General features: G+C 41.0%; 1 protein-coding gene across 3 annotated transcripts in view; it reads left to right on the plus strand.

The window, feature by feature from the left end:
* Window positions 1-27,737, plus strand: part of TBC1D22B (TBC1 domain family member 22B) — a 57,498-nt gene that overhangs the window by 20,974 nt on the left and 8,787 nt on the right. For 2 of the 3 annotated variants that reach the window (XR_006103765.1, XM_042465869.1), the window contains exons 7-8: window positions 1,619-1,684; window positions 6,422-6,536. Coding sequence is in view for 2 of the 3 variants with exons in the window: in XM_042465869.1 (XP_042321803.1) it covers window positions 1,619-1,684; window positions 6,422-6,536 (181 nt within the window). In the remaining variant the exon portion in view is untranslated. The remainder of the gene's footprint in view (window positions 1-1,618; window positions 1,685-6,421; window positions 6,537-27,737) is intronic. The other variant, XM_042465870.1, reaches the window with a different exon arrangement.

Below are 27,737 nucleotides of genomic sequence, written 5' to 3' on the forward strand. Positions count from 1 at the left end.
GCCTTGGCGCCAAGACCGACGGGCAGCCCTGGTCCACCCTTTTTGGGCAGTCTGTTTCACCCCTGAGTTATCCTAGAGGTGAAGAATTCTCAAAATAGGTCAGATATTTGAAGTTGCCCTAATGTTGTTCTCTCAGGCCTCATTCTTGGTCTAATTGCTGTAAATGCAAGCTGTGTTGGAAGAGTAATGATTAATAGGCTGTTCTGTTCATGTTACCCTCATATTGTACAGTGGACCTTGGATATCCATTGGGGTTTGTTTCCAGGACCCCCCCCCCATAGATACCAAAATCCATGGATGCTTAAGTCCCATTAAACATAATGGGGTAGTAAAGTGGTGTCAATTGTATGAAATGGCAAAATCAAGGTTTGCTTTTTAGAGTTTATATGTTTTTTAATATTTTCAAGGTGTGAATGTTTGAATCCATCGATAAAGGATCCATGAATATGGAAGGGTGACTGTAATATACTTTTTGTATCTCTGAAGGAGAAGCAAATAGTTCTTGGTGTGGGGGTAGTTGTATCTATAAGTTAATACAGGGGCATTTCCCATCCATTGGGGTTGGTTCCAAACCCTCACTGTACTGCGTGGATGGGGAAAAAATGTGAGAGTTCAAGCCCATATTAGTGAATGGACCGAAAGGACCTTGAAAGTGTGGTACATGCACTGGTAATCTCTCGTTTATACTTCTGCAATGCACTCTACATGGGGCTACCTTTGTACCAAGTTCGGAAGCTCCAACTAGTCCAAAATGCAGCAGCCAGATTAGTCACCGGAACTTCCAGGTCAGACCACCTAACACCTGTATTAAAATCTCTACAGTGGCTACCAATTAGCTTCCAGGCACAGTACAAAGTGTTGGTTATCACCTTTAAAGCCCTATATGGCTTGGGCCCGAGTTACTTGAGAGAACGCCTCTCCTGGTACAATCTGCCCCGGACTCTCAGAACAACTGGGAAGAATCTTCTAGTTCATACAAAGGTCAGACTATTAACTACTTCCCAAAGAGCATACACAGCTATGACTCCCACGCTTTGGAACAATCTTACGGAAAAGATCAGACTGATTCCAACCTTAGATTCCTTTAAGAAGGCACTAAAAACTCATCTCTTCCGGCAAGCATACCCCCTTGATCTTTTATAAGATCTGAAGAAAACTTCACCTCAGGAAATTAAGATAACTTTATCGCAGGATGTATTGTGGTTTTAACATTGTACTGTCATACTTTGATATTACATGGTTTTAAATTGTTTTTAAACTGTAATTTTAGATATTTTGTTGTTGAAATACTGTTGTAATCCCGCTTCAATCCATCAGGAGAGTCAGGAAAATAGAAATAAAACTTATTATTATTTAACATGTGCATACCCATGTCAGCACATCCATGGGTGTATGGTGTCATTTGGTAATATGGACAGGGCAAGCCGCGGGAACTGCAATCCACCAATGGCTAACCCACTGATACAACAGATCCACTGTAGTCCCTCTCTGTCTCCAGACATAGTGCTGCTGTCACTCAAGCTTTGGGAATATTTCTTCACTATGTTGAAATTGTGGGTCAGTGAAATCAGCAGTACTTAATGTTTTTCCCCCCTGCTAAAATATATATATCTTTCAGATCCATATAGACATTCCACGGACGAACCCCCTCATCCCTCTGTTCCAGCAGCCATTAGTTCAGGAGGTGAGAAGAGGCCTACTTTTCTTTCTAATATTTTTGCAGTGCAATATACCAGACTATAATGGCTTCACAAGGATACAGAGTACAGTGTGCCCTTTGTTTACGGACTCCCCTGCGTAAAACAAATAACGCGTATGCTCGAGCTCCATTTAAATGAATGGGGCTCGTGCACATGGTGATGCAACAGGCACACACCCCATTCATCCCTATGGGATGCACCACCCCTTTCTCCCCGCATGGCTTTCAGCATAAGCTGAAAGCCACGTAAAGTACGCCCACGTATGACGTGGGCGCACTGTAGTGATATTCTTCCCTGGTCAGCTATTTTCTGCTATATCCAAGAGCTGTTCTAATAGACTAGAAGATGATTTAAATGTAACTGAGTAAATTATCAGCTTCCCATCTAGTAGTAAATGTTGAGCATGCAGATTCTGGGCTCAAACTAAATTCTCAGATGAGATTTGTGGAAATAGATGTAGTCTGGAGGAACATGCTTAGTCTGCATGCTTTATTTTCAGCACCACACAGGTACAAGAAATGTCCCTCTTCCCTGTAAGATGCATATTATCTTATTATGTATTTATTTATTTGGAGTATTTATACCCAACTCTTCAGCCAAAAAGGCTCTCAGAGTGGCTTATATATGATTAATTAGACAGTTCCCTGCCCTCAGGCTTACAATCTAAAAAGATATGACACAAAAGGAGAAGGGAATAGCAGTGGGGAATGGGATCCAGTCCAGCAGATCTTCTCTCCCTCTAAGGTCTGGACCATGGCAGATACACTGGATACATTCTGGACTAGGCCTGATAGAGCTGGCCTGCCTGTCTCTCTCCGGAACTGGATGTTAGAAGATGTATGGCTACCATTATGGGAAAATACTCCTATTTTCCTCTTTTTCTTTTCCTAGTAATGTCGCATAATGCATAATGCATGATATGACATATTCCATTTCCTTATTCCTCTCTACTTCATGGACTACAACTTGATCATGACATAGTGATCACACATTGTATATCTTCCTTTGCTGGAGGCTGCAGAGAAGAGAGGAGGAAGGAAATGTAGAGATGGGGAATATTATTTCCCATAGTGCATTCCCCATAATATGTATTTCTAGTTTACATTTCATAAGAAGCCATATTATTCTTTAAATGAACAAATGCAGGAAAAAATCAAATCAAATCAAAAACTAACAGGCAAAACAGGGAGCTCTATATATTAGTGTCTTAGACATTCTTTTCAGGTCAGAATGTACCTTTCAGATATATATATATATATATATATATATATATATCTGCATCAGTGTGAAACTTTGACAATTTATTTAGGACATTTAATTTTTTCTCCAGTCCCTGAGCATTCCCAGAATGGTTTACAAAACAACTTTAAAATTATTTTTAAATATTAAAAAGGACAATGGAGTTGATATTATTCCAGCATTAAAATAAGACTGAGACTGACAGAGCTAAAAGGCCTGTACAAATAAAAAAGTATTTGCCTGGTAATGAAAAGAAATCCTTTCCCATTTGAGGAAAGTCCTTATACTGGGACATCACAGCTAAGAAGATCACACTCTTAGTCACTCAGCACCTCACCTCTGGCCGTCCTCCTCTCTTCTCTGCAGCCTTCATACTTGAGGAGGCTCATGTGGAAGAGAGCAGGACTGTACTGCTATTTGTAAGCTTACCCTGGAGAGTGCTGTGAAGTAGTAGCATCAGGGTCAGTGTCTCTTAAGAACAATTTACAGTGACTTGTGAATTCTGAGCCAGATGCCCTTTCCTAAAAATGCTAAGAAGGTGCCATAGCAGGATCTCTGTGTAGAAGGAATGGGGATAGCACTTCACAGCAGTGGTTCATCTTACCTAAGGCCACACAACATCTCAGTGACAGGGCCAAAAATGAGTTTGAACATCCAGATACACCAGGCAGAATTGTAGTTGTCCATAACTGAAAACCAGTTTCTGCAGTATAGCTGAAAATCCTCTGACTAGACTAATTGTAGTCAATATTTTCTGCTGTGAAATGTTATCCCCATTTCTCCTACATAGAGATAGGTAGGGTATTTTCTTAACATTTGTAGGTAAGGGCACTTGCAGATCATATAATTCCAGTCAAGTCTGAGTAGGCTTAATCCATTCCAGAATTCTTATGCATTTGGATTTGCTATATCTAAGAGCCAATAGCTGACTGGATGTTGAGATTTATTACAACTAATGCAAGGACTGTCTAAAATCACAGGCCTTACAACCATGAAAGTTTGATTCAGATCTTCAGGTTTCTCGAACACAGAAGCACACAGTGAGTCCCATAAATAAATACATAACAAAGTCCTGTGGTGTTGGTCTTGCAATTAATAGGCCCATGACTATCTTGGGATCTGTTACTGCCACTCTTAATATGGCTTGTTTTCTGCTTGCAAGCAGACAATGGCTCATAGATACTGGGATAAAGTATTGTTTACCTAAAAGCTGAAGCACTTTATTATTCATGTCATTAATAATGCTGCAAAGCAAACTGTCATATTTAGAGTATGATTAATGAGAAATATATATTGTAATTGCATTGACAATCATTGCTGAGCAATTTGCAAGGTTTTAAAAAACCCTATGCAAGCAAGTTTGTCAAGGATTTTATATCCATGTTTGTGGGGATATTGCCTGGTTTTTAATATTCTAGAAACCAAAAAACGGTAACATATTAATGTCTTGCCTGTCTGTCAGTATCAGTTTGGGGGAGTTCAATTTAAAAGCATCCAGGGCCATCAGAGCCTGGTTTGTGTATTTAACAGATCTAAACCCAGATAGTAGTTCTCTAATCATTGCCAGTACCATGTAGTGGAAGAACCTGTGTAGCTAGGCTGATTTATCTTGACTTGTGTGAACACAGTAACAATCTTTTTACCTGCCATGATCAAATGCATTGTCATTAAGCAGCAATATGACCTAGTGGTTCATGCATTATTTTCCTGGTATGTAGTTGTGGTGACAAGGTAATTTCACATGGGGAGGTTTTAAATGTATGAACCAGGGATAAATCAGAAAGATCACTACAGTAAGCAAATGGCCTTTGATAAGATTTCAGTAAGGTTAACGGTATATATAAACTAAGAAAATTTGGCAGTGACTTGATTAGGTTGTCTTATGTGCCAGGGGAGAGCACAGTGTTTTGAAGTAGCAACATAGGAAGTGGCCATGTACTGTTTCCTAGCATTTTCTGTTCTGATGACTGCTGATCTCCAAGGTACAAGGCTGATGTCACTCCCAGTACGTGCTTCCTGATCTTTTTAATTGGATTTGTCAGGCATTGAATTTAGGATTTTCTTTCTTCAGATATATGCTCTGGTTCTGAGCTATAGTCCCGTTCCCCCCCCCCCCAATCCCATTTCTCTAGATTTATTTTGAGAGCACTACAGTTTTGTAGTTCTGTAGTTTGAACTACAGAAGCATGCATGTTATGTTTAGCAACATTGAGAGGAAGCCCATCTAGTGTATACTTACTACCAGTATCCTTGAACCTGTCATTATCATATATATTAGCACACTAATCTGTCCAAGAACTTGAAGGTCTTGTAGCTGAAAGTTGCTTTAATTGGGAGTGATGACTAAAATAGTATTTTGTGAATGCTACATTTTCTGTTATACAATTTGGAATGAAACTTTTGAAAACCCTTCCAGCTGAAACAGAATATCTTGCAAAATCACTTACTAGATGTATTCTTGTTTCATTCCTGATCCTTGCAAGACCTTGAGCAAGAAAGAGGTCTTGAAGAGAGGTAAAAAAACAGTATGTGAATGAAAATGTATGGCACTGTTGAAAGTGGGAAGCACCCAAAATCTAAACACAGATAGTCTACAGCCATTAAGAGTTTGTTAAGTATAATATTTTCTTTTCTCACATATATTTAAGAGCTGCTCTGTCATCCTAATGTAATTTGTGTTCATTGAGAGGATTACTAAAATAAGATATGTAGTTTACTACTTGGCAGGTGTGTAAAGTACTGCCTGTATAGGTTTTCTTTCTTCTTAAGAGAGGTAGGAACTTCTTTATGAAATAAAAATTGAAAATTCAGAAAAGAGAGCAAGCTTCCATGGAGTTTCTCCTCCTTTCTAGTGGTTACTACTATTCATCTAGGGACAGGAAAGCAAAAGACCTTCTAGTAAACCATCAGCTATTGTGTGATTATAGTGAAAATGGAGTTAGATAATACCCAAGTTACACCTTATTTATCTTTTAACTTTCCATGTGTTTCCCTATCTGTGACTGAACAGGCAGAGCAATCAACAAAAGGATTTCTTCCTATGCAGAGATTTCACTAATATATTGGATCATTTTTGCCTTTCCACTGGTTACACGTAGCACTTTATGTTGGATCTTGACCTAGGAACCATGTTGAGTCTGCCTGTGCCTCTAAGCACTCCAGACTTGGGGGTTGCATCTGCACTGCAGAATTAATGTAGTTCATGGCTCAATGCTATGGAATTCTTGGATTTGTAGGGTTGTGAGATATTTAGCCTTATCTGTCAGCAGAAAACTGATTACAAACTCCAGGATTACATATGATGGAGCCATGACAGTTAAAGTGGTGTCAAGCTACACTAATTCTGTGTGGCAGCAGCTTTAGCCTATGAACATTTCTAACCTTTACCACCTACAATTCTGTCCCTGCACATGTCCGACTTCCCTCTCTCTTTCCCTGAGCATGGCTAACTCAAGTACCTGGCTTTCCTTCTTCCTCTCTAGATCTTTGAACGAATCCTGTTCATCTGGGCCATCCGACACCCAGCCAGTGGCTACGTGCAGGGGATTAATGACCTGGTCACCCCATTCTTTGTGGTGTTCCTCTCTGAATATGTGGGTAAGCGATACTTGTTGGCTGCATCATGCTCTATTAAAAACTTCAACCTGTATATACTTAGGACTGCATATTCTCACTGCCGTCCTCTATTGGCTGGTGTCATTATCTGCTTAACATTGAAAATAGGTATGGCTTTAAAATTCATATATAGCTGTGATTGCCAGTAGACAAAATAAGCAATCAGTGATTAAGGCCTATATCCAGTTGGTATTTTCCAACCAGAATATTCCCCTTGAATTAATGTCTAATAATTTGACAACAGTATTACTAGTTTAACAGAAAGCAGAATAAATTCTGTATTATGTTTGTGTTATGCAAATGTCTGAGCATGAATGAAACTGATTAAGTATACATTGCACTGAACTAGTAAAACTGTTGTCAAATGATTAGATGGCACCATTCATCAAACACACTAGGTTAGGTACTCCATTCTTTTTGTAAAGGGAGAGGAAAATGGAATAGAAGCTGACATTTTTGTAGTTAGCAAATGAATTAGGAAACCAAGTTTCTTGATTATTTGGACATCTGCCTGTAGATTAGATTAGCATCCCTCGCATCTTCTAATCCTGAAAATGAGAACATTAAAACTTCTTCAGGTTTTCGTGATTATGTTCTTTATGCTTATGTCAATTTAAATCAGGGTGGACAAGGTGCAACCCTCCACATGGACTGCAACTCCCAGCACTTTCTCACCTTGGCTGTGCTAGTAATAATAATAATAATATAATAATAATTTTATTTATATTTTCCCGCCTCTCCCAGTTGGATCGAGGCGGGATTACAGCCCAGTATCAATATACAGTATACAAATGCAAATCACAACAATAAAAACAACAATATTGTACAATAAAATATAAAAATGGATAACAGTTAAAACAATACTATCAAAGCGAAAAGGAGAGAGATGTTTCAATTTAGGTCAAGGAGATAGAAAAATATATCTTATAAGAGATTAGGTGGGTAAGCTCACCGGAAGAGATCCATCTTAACTGCCCTCTTAAAGACCTCCAAGGAGGTAGTAAGATGGCTCTCTTCCGGGAGACTGTTCCAAAGTTCTGGAGAAGCTGCCGTGAAGGCTTTCTGGGAAGTAGAAATTAGTCTAGTTGTATGTAATACCAACAAATTCTTCCCTGATGTTCTAATAGTGCAGGGCGAATTATGTAGGGAGAGGCATTCCTGCAAGTAACTCAGGCCCAACCCATGTAGGGCTTTAAAGGTAATAACCAACACCCTGTATTGCACCCGGAAGCTGATCGGCAGCCAGTGAAGATCTTTTAAAATTGGAGTTATGTGGTCAAACCTTGATGAACCGGTGACCAATCTGGCTGCCATGTTTTGAACTAATTGAAGCTTCCGAACTTGATACAAGGGTAGATTCATGTAGAGCGCGTTACAGAAATCAAGACGAGAGATTACCAGAGCATGCACTACTGCTTCAAGGTCCTTTCGGTCCTTCGGTCCAGATAGGGACGCAATTGGCGTATCAACCGAAGTTGGTACCAAGCACTCCTGAACGTCACATGAGATGACAATTGTAGAGACGGATCCTGGAGTACTCCCAAACTGCGAATTTCGTCCTTTAGGGGAAGTGTGACCCCATCCAGGACAGGATGACAAAGTTCCTCCCCTAGACCTGGGGTACGTATTGCGAGTACCTCCATTTTCTCTGGATTCAACCTGAGTGTGTTTTCCCTCATCCAGCCCATTAGTGACTCAAGACAGGCATTCAGAGGAGAGATGCCATCCTTAGTCACTGCAACAGTCGGAGGCATAGAGAAGCATATTTGGGTGTCATCAACATACTGATAACACCACGCCCCATGTCTCCAGATGATCTCTCCCAGTGGCTTCATGTAAATGTTAAACAGCATGGGGGACAGGCTGGCTTGAGTTAGCAGGAATTGCAGTACAACAGTATACTGTGGGCCATGATTTGTCTGCTTCATATTCTGTATGCCTTTGAATATCAGTTGGTAGAAAGTTATGCCAAGAGTTGTGCTTTCCCTCAAGTCCTTTCTTTGTGTCTACACATGCATGCATGAATGGGGGGTATAGAGAAGATAGGGTGGCATAGAGAGGGAAAGTGTGTGTGTGCGCACTGCAGTATTGCAACATTGCAGCCCTGTCCACCTTTGGTTACATTCCCTGATTGTTCTCCTGGGTCAGCAGCCTTTCATGAGAGAGAAAAATCTTCATCTTCCTACTAGAACATTGCTGCAGAGAGTTCATTTTCATTAGCTTTTAAAAGGTTCTTTGCTAGGTCCTGAAAGGACAGAAGAATGGACATTAAGGGAGTCTCAATACATGGATAATTCCACAAGAGGGGGGACCCAATTCCTCAGGAGCTGTCCTCATCATTTCAAATTTGGGGACACTTGGACCTTCAAAGATTACCTCAGGGCATGTGCTCATGGGAGCCATGTAAGGCTTTGACGATCAGCATTGGCTGTTTGTGCTTGGAAGCAAACTGAGGACAAAACTGAGGATGTAAGCTACAGGAAAAGAGATTCTACCTCAACATTAGGAGGAACTTCCTGACAGTAAGGGCTGTTCGACAGTGGAACACACTCCCTCGGAGAGTGGTGGAGTCTCCTTTCTTGGAGGTCTTTAAACAGAGGCTGGATGGCCAACTGTCGGGGATGCTTTGATTGAGAGTTCCTTGCATGGCAAGGGGTTGGACTGGATGGCCGTTGTGGTGTCTTCCAACTCTACGATTCTATGATTCTGTGACCAGTAGAACTGTTCAGATGCTGGTGAAAAAAACTCCCATTGGACCTGTCCCAGTTTGCACCTTTGTAGTAGTATTTTTAAATAAATCTGTTTCATAGAATAATAGAGTTGGAAGAGACCACAAGGGTCATCCAGTCCAACCCCCTGCTATGCAGGAAATCTCAATCAAAACATCCCCGACAGATGGCCATCCAGCCTCTGTTTAAAGACCTCTAAGGAAGGAGACTCCACTGCACTCCGAGGGAGTGTATTCCACTGTCGAACAGCCCTTACTCTCAAGAAGGCAATGCCATAATCACAAAAAGTCTACATGGGTTTCAAAGAAACAAGTCATGCCAGACAAATCTTATCTCTTTCTTTGATAAAATTACCAGCTTGGTAGATGAAGGGAATGCTGTGGATATAGTATATCTTGATTTCACTAAGGCCTTTGACAAGGTTTCTCATGACATTTTTGCAAACAAGCTTGTAAAATGTGAGCTAGACAAGGTAACTGTTACATGGAATTGTAATTGGTTGACCGGCCAAACTCAAAGGGTATTCAACAATGGCTCCTTTTCATCCTGGAGAGAAGTGACCAGTGGGGTCCCACAGGGCTCTGTCCTGGGCCCAGTGCTAATCAACATCTTTCTCAATGACTTGGATGACAGAATTGGAGGCATATTTATCAAATTTGCAGATGACACCAAATTAGGTGGAGTATCTAATACTCCAGAGGACAGGATCAAAATTCAAAATGACCTGAATAGACTAGAAAGCTGGGCCAAAGCTAACAAAATGAAATTCAACACGGAGAATTGTAAGGAACTGCACATAGGGCAGAAAAATGCAATGCACAGATATAGGATGGGGGACACCTGGCTGAATGAAACTACATGTGAAAGGGATCTAGGAGTCCAAGTAGACCACAAGTTGAACATGAGTGAACAGTGTGATGCGGCAGCTAAAAAGGCCAATGCTATTTTAGGCTGCATCAATAGAAATATAGTGTCTAGATCGAGAGAAGTAATAGTGCCACTATATTCTGCTCTGGTCAGGCCCCATCTGGAATATTGTGTCCAGTTCTGGGTACCACAAATCAAAAAGGACATTGAGAAGCTGGAGCGTGTCCAAAGGAGGGCGACTAAAATGGTGAAGAGTGTGGAAACCATATCCTATGAGGAACAACTTAGGGAGCAGGGGATGTTTAGCCTGGAGAAAAGAAGGTTAAGAGGTGATGTGATAGCCGTGTTTAAATATTTGAAAGGATGTCATGTTGAGGAGGGAGCAAGCTTGTTTTCTGCTGCTCCAGAGAACAGGACCCGGAGCAATGGATGCAAGCTCCAGGAAAAGAGATTCCACCTCAACATTAGGAGGAAGTTCCTGAGAGTAAGGGCTGTTCGACAGTGGAACACACTCCCTCGGAGTGTGGTGGAGTCTCCTTCCTTGGAGGTCCATTGCTCCGGGCCCTAGTCTCTGGAGCAGCAGAAAACTAGCTAGCTCTCTCCTCAATGTGACATCCCTTCAAGTATTTAAACAGGGCTATCATATCACCTCTTAACCATCTCTTCTTCAGGCGTTCCTCATAGGGCATGGTTTCCAGACCCTTCACAATTTTAGTCAACACGAAAGGTATTACAGTAATCTAACTTGAGGATTACCAGTAAATGATCACACTGGGACTCTGCAAAAAGGCCATTTCTGATGTACCAGTCATAGCTGGTAGAAGGCACTCCATGCATAAAAGTCAAGTCACAAAAGTGGATCAATGTGCACTCCCAGTCTGAGTATGATACTTTATGAGGGATGGCATTCTGTCTAGATTGAACCTCATTTATCTAAGTAGATAAACCACCATCATTTATATCTCAAAACTGATAGAATGGAATTTATTGGTCCTCATTCAGTCCATTAATATTGGATACTGATTTAACACTTATGCTACTATACCTAAATCAGATGTAAAGGGGAATCCTTACATTACTCGTGTAGTACCGTTAGGTATATATTGAAAAACAGGGGGCACAAGATGAAAATCCACAGCAAAAGTACCACAGAGCCAAGCAGTAGTCTTCCAGCAGTGCCTGCAATCAGCTCTGCAGTTAGGGATGAAACCACTGGAACGTGCTGTCTCCCAATCCACAACCAGAGAGTTTATAATGAAACATTCCATGGTTAATGGTTTCAAAACCTGTCAAGAAGCCTAGAATAATTAGCAAACACATGTTGCTTCTGTCTCCTAATAGAGGAGAATATCTAGGATGGTGGCCAAGGCCATTTTGTATCAAAATCAGGCTGAAAAAAAGGGACATTTACACTTTATCGAGAAGTACTTGGAGTTGCCTGCACAGCAGTAAAATTCAGAGTGGTGCTATGCTCTATGTTCTAAATATCAGTTCATCAAAATTGGGAAGTTGATCTTCTTTTCACTGTTTCAAGCAAGGCATATCTAATTCTCAGAATAGTGTGTTACATCTTCATTCATACTCTGAATGCAAATGCCTTCAGTTCCTCCCCTGACATTAAGTATCAGATGCTGGAGCTTACAATAGTAACCTTTTTTCACTTCTCTTTCCCATTACAAGCTCCCTTAAATAGCTGCTTGTTATCTGTGGTTTGAGCCATTTCTGTACATATCCACCCCCTAATGGCACAATCTGTTGTGTAGATAGCTGAATCAGCAAGCTACCAGAAGCTCCCAGGGGAAGCATTTTGTGTGGGAAATGACTGTTTTGTTTGAGATGGGAGATTTTAAGTGATTATTTCAAAATAAACTGATGCTTGTGCATTTCTGCTTTCACCTCTGCCTCCTAGGATCTTGGATTTACATGTGTCTCTCTTAGCATCCTTTCTCAGTGATGGATTAACCTTCGCTGGTGAGGTCTCTGGCACTCATTAACCTCTCACTGGTAGGAGTAAGTGTTAACAATCACAACCTACATCATCAGCATATCTTTTAAGATTGATCAAGAAACCTTGCTAAAAGGTCTACTGCTTTATACAAGTGTCTGGTAATTTGAGAAGAATATACAAAGAATTAAAAGCATGCACTACTAACAACAACCAAGGGCCTCTGACAAGGAAAATATTTTTATGAAATCATTCTTAGATATTGGATAATACTCAATATTAGCATTACATCAAAGCAATTGATGTAATTTGAAGCAGTTTCCACAAGTTGGAAGAACACAAGCCTTCTCTCTTTTGGTCACCTATCTGAAACACTGCCTGTGGAGGGTTGGAGGCTCTCTAGAGCAGTTCATGAGCACAAAATAAGGCTACAATGATATAATCGAGGGAGGGTAGTGAGACTGAAAATCTTGGCTCTTCTACTAGGGTCATGATAGATTTGGGCCATTGAACATGCCATTTTATTGTAACAGTTTCCAAAATGATAGCCATGGCAGGCATTTGTAGTAAAAAAAACACCAAAGAGTGCTGTGATGACCTAAAAGGCAAACAGCTTTCTTACACCATGAAGCTCATGTGGTAATAAATATGTTAATTTTATACAATCATAGTTCCTACTGGGTGACCTTGGTCAAGTCACACCCTCTCAACCTCTGAAGGGGGCAAAGGCAAACCCCCTCTGAAAAATCTTACTAAGAAACCCCGTCATCTTAAGACGGAAATGACTTGATTGTTTTTGCAGCTGCATTGTTGAGGTGTTCCTCAATAATCAGACTCGATGTGCATCTGATTTCCTATCGTCTAAAGAATATATGTGAACTAGAGAAGGTCCAGAAGTGAGCAACTATGCAGTATTCCTTGAGGTACCAACTACAGAGGACAATGTAGGAGGTTTTGTTAACTTTTGCCCTGCAATTGAGTAAGAAGGAACTCTTGTTATTTCCATAGACTGGTGTTCACAGGCGCTCTTCTCTGTCTGAAAATGCCATCATAGGATCCCCACTGAGCTGTCTGGCCACTAGACTAGGCTCTTCTTTGCATGTTTTCAAGGTGTCCACTGTTGCCCTACAGCATCAACTCAGCTGCCTTTGTGAGCTGGCAGAGTGCACAAGCGCTTTTGGGCTGCTGCCAGTGACAGATCTATATATGCAATGTCTGCTACTCCCATCAGATCAATGGCTTCAGCTGAACTTTGCTGAGCACTGCTTGTTCCATCTAGTTCCATCTGACAGAATGGTATATGGGAGTTGTCAAGTCTGCAGCTGCAATGGATATTTAGTGTTCTACAGGTGGAGTTCCTGCATGCTGCCAAAGATTATAAGACTTCAGATTTGCTAGGTGGGACTCAACGTGGTATAGTGGTTTGAGTGTTCAACTAGGACACTGGGAAACCGGGATTTGAATTCCTGTGTGACCATGGAAGTCCATTGTATGACCTTGGGGAAGTCACGCTCTCTCATCCTCGGAGGCAGGCAATGGCAAACTTCCTTGGAACAAATCATGACAAGAAAATCCCACTATACGTTTGCCATAGGTTCACTATGTCAGAAATGATTTGAAAGCACACAACAATCTTTTCTGCCAAAGGCTGTAAGACAACAGATTTGCTAAGATATTTTAGGTATTTTATATTGCCTTAAAATAACATATAGAAATGGTATCTTAACATAAATAGTGTCTCCTAGCAAAAGAAAGGTAGGCATGCTGGCATAGAAACATATTAATGGAACATCAAGAACTTGTTGTTAGCCTAACATTCTATTAGTTTCGTCTCACTGGAGGTGGTTACATTGGCTGGAATCTTGTTGGTTTTCTATGATGGCATAAATACCATTGAGCAAATGGTTGCACTTTCTAGGACATTGCTTAAGGAAAATGCCTAGCACAGACAAGCAGTCCCCATATACCCACAGCTTGCCAAGTTGCAATGGCAATTTTATTTTTAAAAACACCTTTTTCCTTGGCACTAGTATATTACAAAACAAACCACAAAGCCCTTTGCCCACCTTCTTTTCTGAGAAGTGCATTTAAGCCATTGGGTGGATGAAGGCATCTTTGATAGTAAAGGTGGAGACTGGTGTTTTGCTTTATCTTGGTCTCACAAACAACTACATTTTAAAACTAATATAAAGACTGAGGGAGCAGGTAGACTTGGATGGGAGGAGAGGTGTCCATAGCTGCAGTGCCATTTCCAGGTACATTTTGGGGGTCCACATGCTTACACTATCTGTTGGTATACAAGATAGGTCTTAAGTAGGAACTTATTTTCCGGCATAGTTGTCTCACTACTTGCACAATTGTCTCAGTTTCACTTCAGTTTCTATGTCAATACCTTCAAAACACCAGTAAGTTTTTTAATATGCCCTGTCACAGTAACAAATGAATAGTGGATGCATTCCTGATAAGGCAGAACAAAGTACAACCTTTCATTGCTGATATCCTAAATGTTTTAGACAGCACCTGCAGGGAGAGCCATGAGCTGGACTCCAATTCTATTGAAAATTAACCCTACTTGCTGATTTGCAGTGCAATCTCCTACCTTGTTGGTTGAATGCCAGTCCAAAGATCTTTCCTCTTTCCCCATCACTGCCTGTATAACAAGCTGCTAATTCTCTTCTAACCTCTCTCCAAAATGCCCTGCACTGTGGTGTCAATCATAGCCACGTTTGTTCTTCTTCATGCCAGTCCCAAGTGCCTACTGCAAAGCTGTTGGCTGCCTTTCAGTTCCTGTCAGAGCCATATGTTGAATATCCAGGTTCTTTATGTAGGACCTGTCTAAGGTTCTTACAGAACAGATGTCTGTGTTGAGCAATATGCTCGAGAGAGAATTTTCCAAAGCTGCTCTTTTGCCAGGACTGCAGGCTCATATTTTCAATGCTGTTTGTGCTGTTTGCATTCACTACCACTTGTGGGAGTGGCGGTGGGGAAAATTGTATAGGAAGGAATTAGACCTATTGCAGCATTATAGAATCACTATGTCTGAATTTATGTATCTCATCAAGCTATTTATTATTTGTCACTTAACCGTACACTAATTACAGTTATATCACTGCTTTCCCTCCCATTGGCTCACGATGGGGTAAATCATTCTCCTTTGCGCCCCCCACCCCAGCACTCGTCATTATTCTTGCAATCCTGAAGTAGGCCAGGCTGTGAAAAATAGTACTGGCCCAGCATCACCCAGTGTGTTTTAATTTCTAGTCTCCCAAAAGCCATGAATCTTCCATGTCCCAGTCTGATACGCTAATCACAATCCTACACTGGATTTTCCTGCCAGTATCATCTCTGGTTTCTTCTCCCTCTTTTGAACAGAGAAGTTACAGAAAGTTTTCGCTTGCTAGAAAATGAGAATAAGCCTCCAGAGAGCCAGGAACACTGCTTTATCTTGAACATGTGACTAAAAACTGTAAATTTCACTTGCCCTTGATAAGAAGCCACTGCAGCCCTCCCTCTTCAATATGGGTGGTCGGGCATATTGTGAAAAAAGTTAATGTACATGATGACATTAAAAATACCATTGTCATTGTCAACTGTGCAAAGAGTTAAAGTGCATGATGATGACACATGATGGCACTGCATGGCCCATCTGTCTTAACAGTATTCATGTTCTTTCTTCAGGAAGAGCCTCTAAACAGAGTTGTAACTTTAGTAGTATCATTTGATCTGGAAAAATAAACCTTCCTTGTTAAGGCCTTGATGTCATGTCCAGTGGAATAGGTATGTTCTGTTCTGGAAACAGGTATAATTCTAAGTCTCCCCAAGACTTCATTTGATGCGAAATGCAAACACATATTACTGCTATGTGTGTGTGTATATGCCTTCAAGTTGTCTGTTGACTTATTGTGACTCTAGTAATTTCATAGGACTTTGTTAGGCAAGGAATAGTCAGAGGTGATTTGCCATTGCCTTTCTTTGAAATATAGCTATTGGTATTTCTTGGCAATCTCCCAATCAAATACTAACCAGGTGTAACCCTTCTTAGCTTTCAAGATCAAACAGCATCTGTTGCCTTGTTGGTGATAAATCATACAGCTCAAGGTATACAGCAGAGAAGCATTCCAGCCCTTTTGCTGGTGGAGTCCAGGATATCTTCACAGCCAATGGTAGAACTGGGCCCCTAAACTAATGCTACACAGACTATCTCTGGTTGTCAGTCCCAGTTCCCAATAGCTGGCTATGTAGATTCCCTAGGCTGGGACCCACCCCCACTGTCACAGGGAAAGGCGGCTGGATGATGGACTCCTAAGAGTTATACAATACAGAAGCAAATAAAGAAAATCAGTCCATAGTCATGACTCATCTTCTTTCTCCCTGCCCCACAATTGTGAGAACTGTGCAAGTAGAAAATTCACTGTTTGCAATCCAGTTGCTGCACTAATTTCTACATTCTGCCTGTCCCTTAAAAATAATTTGTTGTGGTTCACTATGCAGACAAAGTGAGATTCTAGTGAGATTGGCAGAGTAATAATAATAATAATAATAATAATAATAATAATCTTTTATTTATATCCCGCCTACTCTGATTAGGAACTAGGCGGCTTACAGTAAAAAAAAAAATACACAAATTCCCATCTACCCTCCCCCACTTAAAATAACAATTAAATCAGAATTACATTAATCAAAATATCAGTTGTGATGTTAGCTCAAGACTCTTCTATGCCACGTTACCCACTTTTCTCAGGGAACTTTTCTTGAGTTTCTAACTTGGTCTGAGACTTTCCTTCAGTATCATTCCCTGATGTGAAGGTTACATGTAATATCCTAGGGCTCTTTCAGAGAGTTCTTACTTTTGCACCCATGGGGCTAACTAGGTTAACCACATTAAATAGAATGATTATACCACTGGGAAGCTGGGGTTGGTGAATGCTACTTAAATTGAGTGGACATTTCAGAGTGGGATATACATTAAATCAATCTCTACCACCATCTCCTGACCAGAGAAGCAGGATTCAATAGATCTCTCTCCACATTGTCCCTGCTGACTAAAGGGTGATGGAGACTGTAGAACAACATACTCCAGTATATTTGGGAAGGCTGTTCTCAGTACTGTAAAGAAAAGAAATAAACTGAGATACTTTGTATCCGCTCTGCCACCTTCTAATCGTGGGCTACTTAACTCCCCCCAAATTATAACAGTTTAATTTTGAGTTGTAAGTCATCATAAGTTCTGTTCACACAGGAACATATACACACAGAGACACATAATTTTAACCAAATAAGCAAACAGAAAGATGTTGGCTTTAACTTTCAACCCCTGCCCTACCTTGTGTTGTAGTGAGTTTGGTCATACATTATGTACTGCCTAGGAAACCAGATAAACAACAGTTGCTCAGTAAAGGATGAAAAGTCTTTCCCTCTCCTAATGGAGAGTGTAGCATGAATCCCAAGGAGCACAGAAAGCTAGGATCTAATGAAGGTTTATTACTAGAAGGCTAATATGGGTGGGTGAGGAGTTTGAAGAGGGATTTTTAAAGGGTAATAGCTGAGAAATTGATTTAACAGTGTGGTCTGCTTTAGTATATTAGGAAGCGTGAAAAATGGTGAACTAATATGCACTTTTGCCCCACAAGAAGGAAAGCAGATTTGGGTGCTAGGTAAACATTAAATTCAAATTTATAAATCCTAAGCTCCCCATGACAGTTGTTAAAGGAAAATACTGTTTCTAACTGAACAAGAAGGATAAAAGTGCACATCTTCTTCCTCTGCCCCAAAGATAAGCATCTGGGCATCATCATAATCTTCTATTAATATCTCAGAAATCCCTAAATAAGTTAGTTATTGGATGACATTTCTCTGTCCAGATGAGGATTTCTCATGGGCCAAATTATACAATGTATTGAATAGGAGAATAGTAACTGAAAGATAGCTAAGATTATAGTTGTTTTACATCAGTTGTTTCCAAATATTGGTCCTCCAGCTGTTTTCTACTTCAATTGCAAAATTCCTTTTGGACAAGTTGTCTGGGGCTTCTGGGAGTTGGATCCTTTTCAAATTTGATATGTGTGAATGAAGCTGTGATCCATTGTAGTGAACACAATATTCCAAATAAAGTAACAACAATGACAATGGGAGCAAAACTGAGTTCCTGAGGCATAGAAACCATGTTCCTATTAATACAGGCTAATATAGCAATAATAATAATAATAACAATTACTATTATTATTATTATTATAAATTATTTATTTATAGCCTGCCCAATCACCTCCGGGCGGGTTACAGCAATAAAAATACACACAGAATACAATAAAAATTCAAAATTAGCCCCTTTCCGCCCCCTCACTCCATCCAGGCTGGACGATTGCAGTTGCCATGGAGGGAGGGCTCCTTCTCTTCTCATTAGCCTTTTGAGCCAATGCACCACATGGCTCTTATATCTGTTATATTTCCTTGGTTCCAAGAAAGTAAAAATTATGAAGAAGTGTCAAAGAAATCATATGGTGTTATCTAGAATGAAATTACTTAAAACAGTACTATTTGCTGCTTCTCTTAAAATATCCTTCTGAGTTCGAAAGCTAAAATTTGCAAAATATTAAACATTTATAATTGCTTGTGCAGCTTCATTTTGTGCGTACTTGTTCTTAAATAAGCCTATTTTCAATTTGGAATGCAAGAGTTAGAATAATATAAACAATAGTGTGAATATTATTAACCTTGGAACAGTAGAATGTTGAGTAATAAAGATTGAGAGGGTTTTTAATGCTTTTGTTACATCTTGACTAATTCTTAAATCAGCCATCTTTCACCTGGGCTCCTTAAAATCTGCTGGACTACAATGTCCATCATCTCCTGCCAGTGTACCAGGATGATGGAAGCTATAGTCCAACACATCTGGAGGATGCCAGGTTGGAGAAGACCCCACCTTGAATCAGCCCTGTAAGGTACTATTATCTATATTATACATATGAATTTTAAGATGAAAGGATAAGGGTTACCGGTATCTAAGGCTGCAGCTACACTGCAGAAATAATGCAGTTTGACAACATTTCAACAATCATAGCTCAATACTATGGAATTCTGGGGTCTGTAGTTTTTTCAGCTATTTAGCCTTCTCTGTGAGAGAGCTCTGGATTCCACAACAGGATGCAGCCATGACAGTTAAAGCAGGGTCAAACTGCATTAATCCATCAGTGTGATAGCAGCCTGTCTGATTGATTTTGGCTGATGAGAGTAAAGCACATGATTAACTTGACCACATAAATCTATATGTGCCTGTCTTTAGTTAGGACTGATAAATTATATTTAAATAATAATAATAATAATAATAATAATAATAATAATAAGTTTCTTTGTATTTTCCTGCTTCTCCCACTGATCAAAGCGGGATTACAACCAAAAATCTCCATACAGGCAATCATGTGTAAAATACATATCATAAAAAGAGCACAAAGTATAAAAATTTCAATTACAGTAATCGCAGGGCAGCGGGCAGTTATGCTGTTATGACCGGAAATGGGGTTTCCTAAAGTTCTTTATAGAAGGTCAGGTGGGTATGCCCACCGGAAGAGATCCTCTTTAGTGCCTTCTTAAAGGCATCTAGGGTCGTGAAGAGACGGCTCTCCTCCGGCAGATTGTTCCATAACCTGGGGGCCATAGCAGTATATGCTCTTTTGGAAGTAACTGTTACTCTGACCTTTAGGTAGTCCAACAGATTCTTCTCTGTTGTCCTGAGGGTGCGGGGCAGATTGTGCAGGGAGAGGCGTTCCCTCAAGTAATTCGGGCCCAAGCCATTTGGGCTTTAAACTAGGATCACTCAATGTTTATATTGGCTTCAGTATGTGAGATATTTAGCATTCTCTGTCAGAATGTTCTAGTGCCACAACAAACTACAAATCCCAGGATAACATAGCATTGAGGCATGACTATTAAAGCGGTGTTAATTATATCTGCGGTGCAGGTGCAGTTTAAGAAGGACATGTAGTAGGGAGCCTATGGATGGGTTGATAGTTGAACCTGGTGCCTAACCACAATATTGCTCCAACATTCAAAACTTTATTCATGTGCTCAGGATCCTGCAAGGTTTCCATCAGAACTCAGCCCTAAAACACCTGAAGAAATGAAAGTTTATTTTCTTCACTATTCTATAGCAAGTAAATAAATAGTCACAGCCTCCACGCTTCAGGAAGTATGTAAAATTTCTAGATATGTTTGTAGGGCATAGTTACAAAGTGTGAAGGAATGATGTGTTTCCCTCCAAACTCAACAAGATCCAGTAAGAAGCTGTGAGTACCTATGTGTCCATGCTGTGTGTTTTTCCATCAAATATTGGGGGATGTAGAGCTTCACTGTCCATTTAATGTGCCTGACCAGTTGCAGTCATGTAGTAGCTCAGCCGTGTAAAAGACTGAAGCGGCTCTAAATATTTGGACCCTGCTATGACAGGGTTTGCTAATTCAGGATTGTTACCTTCCATTAGCATTTTTACTTTTCCTTTGTTACATATGAAGCAAGGATGCCAGCTTTGGATCACCATCACATTTTGGAGATCCATCATTAGACCATGGTATCCTTCTGGAACTCCTGAGGGAGTTAGGTATTGGGGGCACTGTGCTCCAGTAGCTCCATTCCTACCTCTCAGGCAGATTCCAGATGGTGATGCTGGGGGCCAGTTGCTCTTCTAAAAGAGAGCAGACATCTGGCCACAGGGTGCCATTCTGTCCCCCATGCTATTTAACATTTACATGAAGCCGCTGGGTGAGATCATCTGGAGACATGGGGCGCGGTGTTATCAGTACGTTGATGACACCCAGATATGCTTCTCTATGCCTCCGACTGCCACAGTGACTAAGGATGGCATCTCTCATCTGGATGCCTGCCTTGGATCAGCAATGGGCTGGATGAGGGAAAACAAACTCAAGCTGAATCCAGAGAAAATGAAGGTACTTGGAATAGGTACCCAAGTCCGGGGAAGGAGATTTGTCAACCAGTCCTGGACAGGGTCACACTTTCCCTAAAGGACAAAGTTCGCAGTTTGGGAGTACTCCTGGATTCATCTCTACAGTTATCATCTCAAGTGAATGCGATGGCCAGGAGTGCTTGGTACCAGCTTCGGTTGATACGCCAACTGCGCCCCTACCTGGACCAAATGGACCTTGAAGCAGTGGTGCATGCACTGGTAATCTCTCATTTAGATTTCTGTAATGCTCTCTACATGGGAATACCCTTGTACCAAGTTTGGAAGCTTCATTTGGTTCAAAATGCAGCAGCCAGATTGGTCACTGGAACACCTAGATTGGACCATATAATGCCTGTGCTAAAATCTCTTCACTGGCTGCCGATTAGCTTCCGGGCGCAATACAAAGTGTTGGTTATTACCTTTAAAGCCCTACATGGCTTGAGCCCGAGTTACTTGAAGGAACGCCTCTCCCTACACAATCCGCCCGGCACTCTCAGAACATCAGGGAAGAAATTATTAGAGTACCATAAGACCAGGTTAATAACAACTTCCCACAGAGTGTTCACTGTTGCGGCCCCTAAATTGTGGAACAGCTTACCGGAAGAGATCCGTCTTATCAGCACCTTAGATGCCTTCAAGAAGGCACTTAAGACGGCTCTCTTCTGGTGGGCTTACCCACCTGGCCTTTTATGGGAGATCTTAGGAAAAGCTCCGCTCCTGATTATCATTTATTAAATTTGGATGACTAGATGACGATCTAGCTATTTTATTGAATTAATACTAATGTTAATATTTTATTGATTATATTTTATATTGTATTGTAATTTTTATTTTATTGATCTAATCCCACCTTGATCTACAGGGAGAGGTGGAAAATATAAATTATAATTATAATTATATGATAATGAGATAGTGTAATTCTGCTGCTGTTTTTGGGAGTGCCATTCATGGTGAAAGTGGAGCACCTCCAAGTGTATGGTCCTAAGGCCAGGTTCCTGTTGGTTTCACTGGTGAAGTTATGCTGGTGGTGATGGGAAGAAGAAAAACCAGGGCCAGTAATGAGGAAAAGACAAAACATCTGGCAGCAGTTATGACTGGATAAAGAGGCCACCATCTCTGTTTATCAAAACTTTAGCCTGGGACAGTGGGAGCAAGGTACAAACAGCCTATGGGAGGGTGGTCTAGACAGTTGCCTGTGACATAGGACAGGTGACTGTCCAAGTCATTCCTTTTGTACTGCTTTCAATCCGTGGGGTCTACAGAAAACAGGCTTTCAAATAATAAATGGTTTGGAGCCATATACGTCCTGTAGAATGGTCTATTATGGAAGATCTGTGACTTTACAGGATCCTGGCTATAGAGCACCAGGATCTTGAGAGAAATGTGATATAATTTGCTTTTGTTCCCTGGTAACTTTATCTCCACAGGGCATTCTACCACAAATCGTACCAATAGTATTGGCAGCCTGAGTAGAAGGGGAATCTTTTAGTCCTTGGCCTGATAAGATGTGAGACCCCAGAGCACCAGAAATATGTACAAAGACCAGTGTGCTTCTTGGACAAAACAAAGTATTCCAAGTGCTACATATTTAATTGCAGTCAGAAATTGAACACTCTTTTTTTAAAAATGAAAAAAAAAAAGAATATATTCACAAGCCAAACAAAATTTAATCAGTGTTTCCAAATACATTTGGCCCTCTATATCCACAGATTCTTCATCCACGGATTCAACCATCCACAGCTTGAAAACATTTTTAAAAAATGAATTCAAAAAGCAAACCTTGATTTTGCCATTTTATATCATGGGACACCATTTTATTGCTCCATTGTATATAGCAGGACTTGAGTATCCACAAATTTTGGTAACCATGTGGGCTCCTGGAACCAAACCCCAGCAGGTAACCAAAGGCCCACTGTAGTTTATAAAGGTTATATGTATTGTCATTCTAGTAGTGTATTAGTAAAATCCACTCTTCTATTAGACACTTGTTTTATGAGATTGGAAAGTTTTAAATACACAACAGAGAAAGCATCAGAAGTATTTAGGAAAATCCTCCTGTTCTTTCAGAGAAGGGCAAAAAGGGGTAGTGAAGCCTAACAGAAATAAACTAGACTCGAAGTTATGGAGACCTGGGCCACACTCATGCCCTCCACTGTGTCTGATTCTTGGTTTATTAAGGCCTGAGACAGATAGACTTGAAGCGGCGTCCTCCCAGCGATTTTAGGGTTCGGGAGCACGCACCAACCACATGCTCCTGAACCCTAATCTGTACGAACGCCGCCGTCATGGTGGCCTCCCGTCCATATGGGGGCTGCCATGATGATGCAAGTGTGGTGCTGCGTCTGCATGTCGTGGTGCCGCACTCGCGTCATTGACATGCACCAGCCAGTGGTGCTCCGACATCGTCAGAAGCGCACTCCTAAAAGAACACGGGGAAAATGGGTTCTTTTAGGAGCAGAGGAACGCCGTGCGGTTTGGCTGCTGCAGCAGCGTTCCTCTGGAGTAGAAATGGACGGCTTCAGGCCGTGATTTCAGGAGGGTCTGTCGAGCCCCATAGTTAGCCTGTTTCCCAGCTCATTCTATACCTCATGGTATAGAAACAGAGGCATGTTACACATGTGCCGAAAATACGTGTTATGGTTAGGAAGGGGGCGTGCTAGGGTTAGAAAGGGGCGTCTATTCTAGATGCCCCTCAATCCTAGTACGGACTGTGTCCGTACAAAATGGTGGCGCCCGTCCACACGGGAGCCGCCATCTTGATGTTGCGGACGCATATCATCTGGACGTCACAAACCGGAAGTGGCACCGCGAGTGCGCGACTAGTGCCTCATAGCACCACTTCCAGGGCGCAAAAAGAAGCGCCATTTTGGCGCTTCTTTTCGGCTGTGCCTGGGAATTGTGTGGTTTGGTCGCTGCGGTTCCCGGACGCAGCAACTGGCGCTGCCGGCAGACCGCCACTTTTAGACAGCTATGAAAGAGCAAAAAATGTTAATGTCTTTTATTTGACCAATGTCTTGATGAAATGAAACACAAACTTTCAATTTAGACAATTTTTGTGTAGTTTTAAAGCATGCAATATGTCTTTACCATGAGATATTTTTAAATGAACTCTGATGTTAATCTGGCTCTTGATGTACATTAACCCATCTTCAGTCCATGTTACTTTCACTGTGAAATTAACATTAAGATAAGGTAGTATGGATCAGTGTGGTATAGTGGTTTGAGTGTTGGACTAGGACACTTGGAGGCCATGGTTTGAATCCCTGCTCGGCTGTGGAAACTGACTGGGAAACCTCTCTCAGCCTCAGAGGAAGACAAGATCATAGAATCATAGAATCGTAGAGTTGGAAGAGACCACTAGGGCCATCCAGTCCAACCCCCTGCCATGCAGGAAATCACAATCAAAGCATCCCTGACAGATGGCCATCCAGCCTCTGCTTAAAGACCTCCAAGGAAGGAGACTCTATCACCCTCCGAGGGAGTGTGTTCCACTGTCGAACAGCCCTTACTGTCAGGAAGTTCCTCCTAATGTTCAGGTGGAATCTCTTTTCCTGTAGTTTGCATCCATTGTTCCGCGTCCTGTTCTCTGGAGCAGCAGAAAACAAGCTTCCTCCCTCTTCAATATGACATCCTTTCAAATATTTAAACAGGGCTATCATATCACCTCTTAACCTTCTTTTCTCCAGGCTAAACATCCCCAGCTCCCTGTCGTTCCTCATAGGGCATGGTTTCCAGACCCTTCACCATTTTTGTCGCCCTCCTTTGGACACGCTCCAGTTTCTCAATGTCCTTTCTGAATTGTGGTGCCCAGAACTGGACACAATATTCTAGGTGGGGCCTGACCAGAGCAGAATACAGTGGCACTATTACTTCTCTTGATCTAGACATTATACTTCTATTGATGCAGCCTAAAATAGCATTGGCCTTTTTAGCTGCCGCATCACACTGTTCACTCATGTTCAACTTGTGGTCTACTTGGACTCCTAGATCCCTTTCACACGTAGTTTCATTCAGCCAGGTGTCACCCATCCTATATCTGTGCATTTTATTTTTCCGCCCTAAATGCAATACCTTACATTTCTCTGTGTTGAATTTCATTTTGTTAGCTTTGGCCCAGCTTTCTAGTCTATTCAGGTCATTTTGAATCTTGATCCTGTCCTCTGGGGTATTAGCTATTCCCCCTAATTTGGTGTCATCTGCAAATTTGATAAGTATGCTCCCAATTCTGTCATCCAGGTAATTGATAAAGATGTTGAATAGCACTGGGCCCAGGACAGAGCCCTGTGGGACCCCACTGGTCACTTCTCTCCAGGATGAAAAGGAGCCATTGTTGAGCACCCTTTGGGTTCGGCTGGTCAACCAATTACAGATCCATGTAACAGTTCCTTTGTCTAGCCCACATTTTACAAGCTTGTTTGCAAGTATGTCATGGGAAACCTTGTCAAAGGCCTTAGTGAAATCAAGATATACTATATCCACAGCATAAACCTCCTCTGAACATATCTTGCCCCCCAAAAAACCTATAATGGAGTTGTTTTAGAATTGCCATTAGTCAGAAATTATTTAAAGGCACACAACAACAACAAGAGTTTTTACTAGGGGATGGACAAATACCATATTTTGTTTATAATGTGAGCTTGAACTTCTTACCCTTTGGCTAAGGCTGTAATATTTAATCAGTAAATTTATAGCCAAAAATATATTGATTATTCAGAGTGGGCCCATATTGATGGGGATAGGTTTTAATCCATGAAGTTGAGAGTGCAGAAGACACTGTTTAATTTTATTACACTGCTTGGATCTGGTATGTTATTTTAATGGGCAGTGGAAAATATGTTTTTCCCCTTCTTACAGTGAGTGGCAGGTTTAGAAAAGTGGCAGTGATTTGCATATTATCTCCCACTTTCTGTAGTTGTTCAACAATGCTTCCATTATATTCAAAGCTAATCGACTGATCAAAAAAGGGGAAGGGGATGGATCACTGCAATATAAATCCTTTCCTTCAGCCTATGGGCACACATACAAGTACAGTACTCACATACACATATTGGTATCCACTTGTCCTTTTGTGTTTCTAAAGTTGCCTTTTCTTCCTGTGAATAAGAACCTTCTCTTCTGCTGACATATGAATTAACTGCAGCCAAGAAAACCAGGGAGCAAACTATGGTTTCTCTGTTAAAGAGGCAGTTTCTGTAAAATTCCTCTAAAGTCAAAACCTTACTTAGTTCAAGGGATGATACTTTCAAGTTTGATGAAGGAAACTGAGAGGTCTCTATACAGAGACAGCTCATCATAGCTGCAAACACTAGTTGCTTGGAGCTAGATTTAACTCTCAGAACTTTGATGGGTAAGAAACTGTTTAAGAGCATTTATGCTCCTGAAAGTCTGTGGAGGTTTTCTTGAAGTCACAATTAGTGTTGGCAACATTGTGTGTTTCAAAGACTCAAGGTGGCTGTCTGGGATCATCTCACATCTCTTTTTTCCTGACTGTAGTTGCCTGATAGACCCCTGCTGCCATCTCCATTACATTAATGTTCCTCATACTCTGTTTGCTGCTGGGCTTCCACAGCACTGGCACCTTCCTGCTGTTCTGTGATGTCTTTCCTCCTGAGCTGGAAAGTTGGTGTCTATGAGGTTATCAGTTTGAGGGTAAAGATAAAGCTGGAGGACCTCCAGCTGCAGAAAGCTAATCCTTTAAGTTCCAAATAGCTGGCAGGACACAACTAAACACAGTGGTGCTATTCATACATGACTTCTTCCATCATTAACACAGCTGCTCCTTTGTGCCATAACAAACTTAGTCCGCTTTTACTCCATATTCCAATTAGTTTGTGAGAATTAGTCCTAACAAACTAGCTGATGATAAATTCATATTTTTGTCTACATTTTTATTCATGCTCTCAAATTACCAAGGTTTAACTTGAAGAAAATATGTATGCAGCAGCAGCAACAGTTATGAATGATATGTGTGCATTTAAATGGTGACATTATGCTGCAGCAAACAAATATGAATGCAAGATCAGCCCTGTTGGGTCACATCAAATGCCTATCAAATTCAGCATTCTCTTCCTATAATATCTGAGCAAATGCCTATGGGAAATTCATAAGCAGGACATGAGTGCAACAACACTTTCCTACGCATGTACCCAAGCCCCTGTTGTTGAGAATCATACTTGCCTCTCCTACTGAAGGAGATATATAGCAATCATGGCTAGTATCCATTGTTAGCTTCCATAAATTAGTCTAATCCCCATTTAATGTTGGCCCATTCTGCATCACACGATCACATATTTATATGTTCTTAATATTTTGCCAGTTTTAATTTCAGCACTTCTGGTACTCAAATTTAAGAAGTAAAATTGATTTGGTTCTCAGTATGGCTGTTAAAAGAATCCATTCCAAGAATCCAGCTAACATACTTATTGAAGCTGTTCTGAATTTGGTATATTGCAAATAAGGAATTATATGATTACCTCACCAGGTAGCAACTCAACCTATATTTGTTGAATCATAGTAAAGCTGTGAATTGTGGGTTGAGTTTAACCCAGGGCATTTGAGATATTGAGGGCCTGCTTTAAGAGCCATATGCTGTGATTAGTCCTTTTGCTAAGGGCCAAACATACTATGCAGGAAATCCAAGATAGGATCTCCCATTGTTTTTATTTTTCACTCAGAAGCTGACTAGGGGG

The sequence above is a fragment of the Sceloporus undulatus genome, chromosome 4 (assembly GCF_019175285.1).
Source record: "Sceloporus undulatus isolate JIND9_A2432 ecotype Alabama chromosome 4, SceUnd_v1.1, whole genome shotgun sequence".
Classification (NCBI taxonomy): Eukaryota; Metazoa; Chordata; class Lepidosauria; order Squamata; family Phrynosomatidae; genus Sceloporus; species Sceloporus undulatus.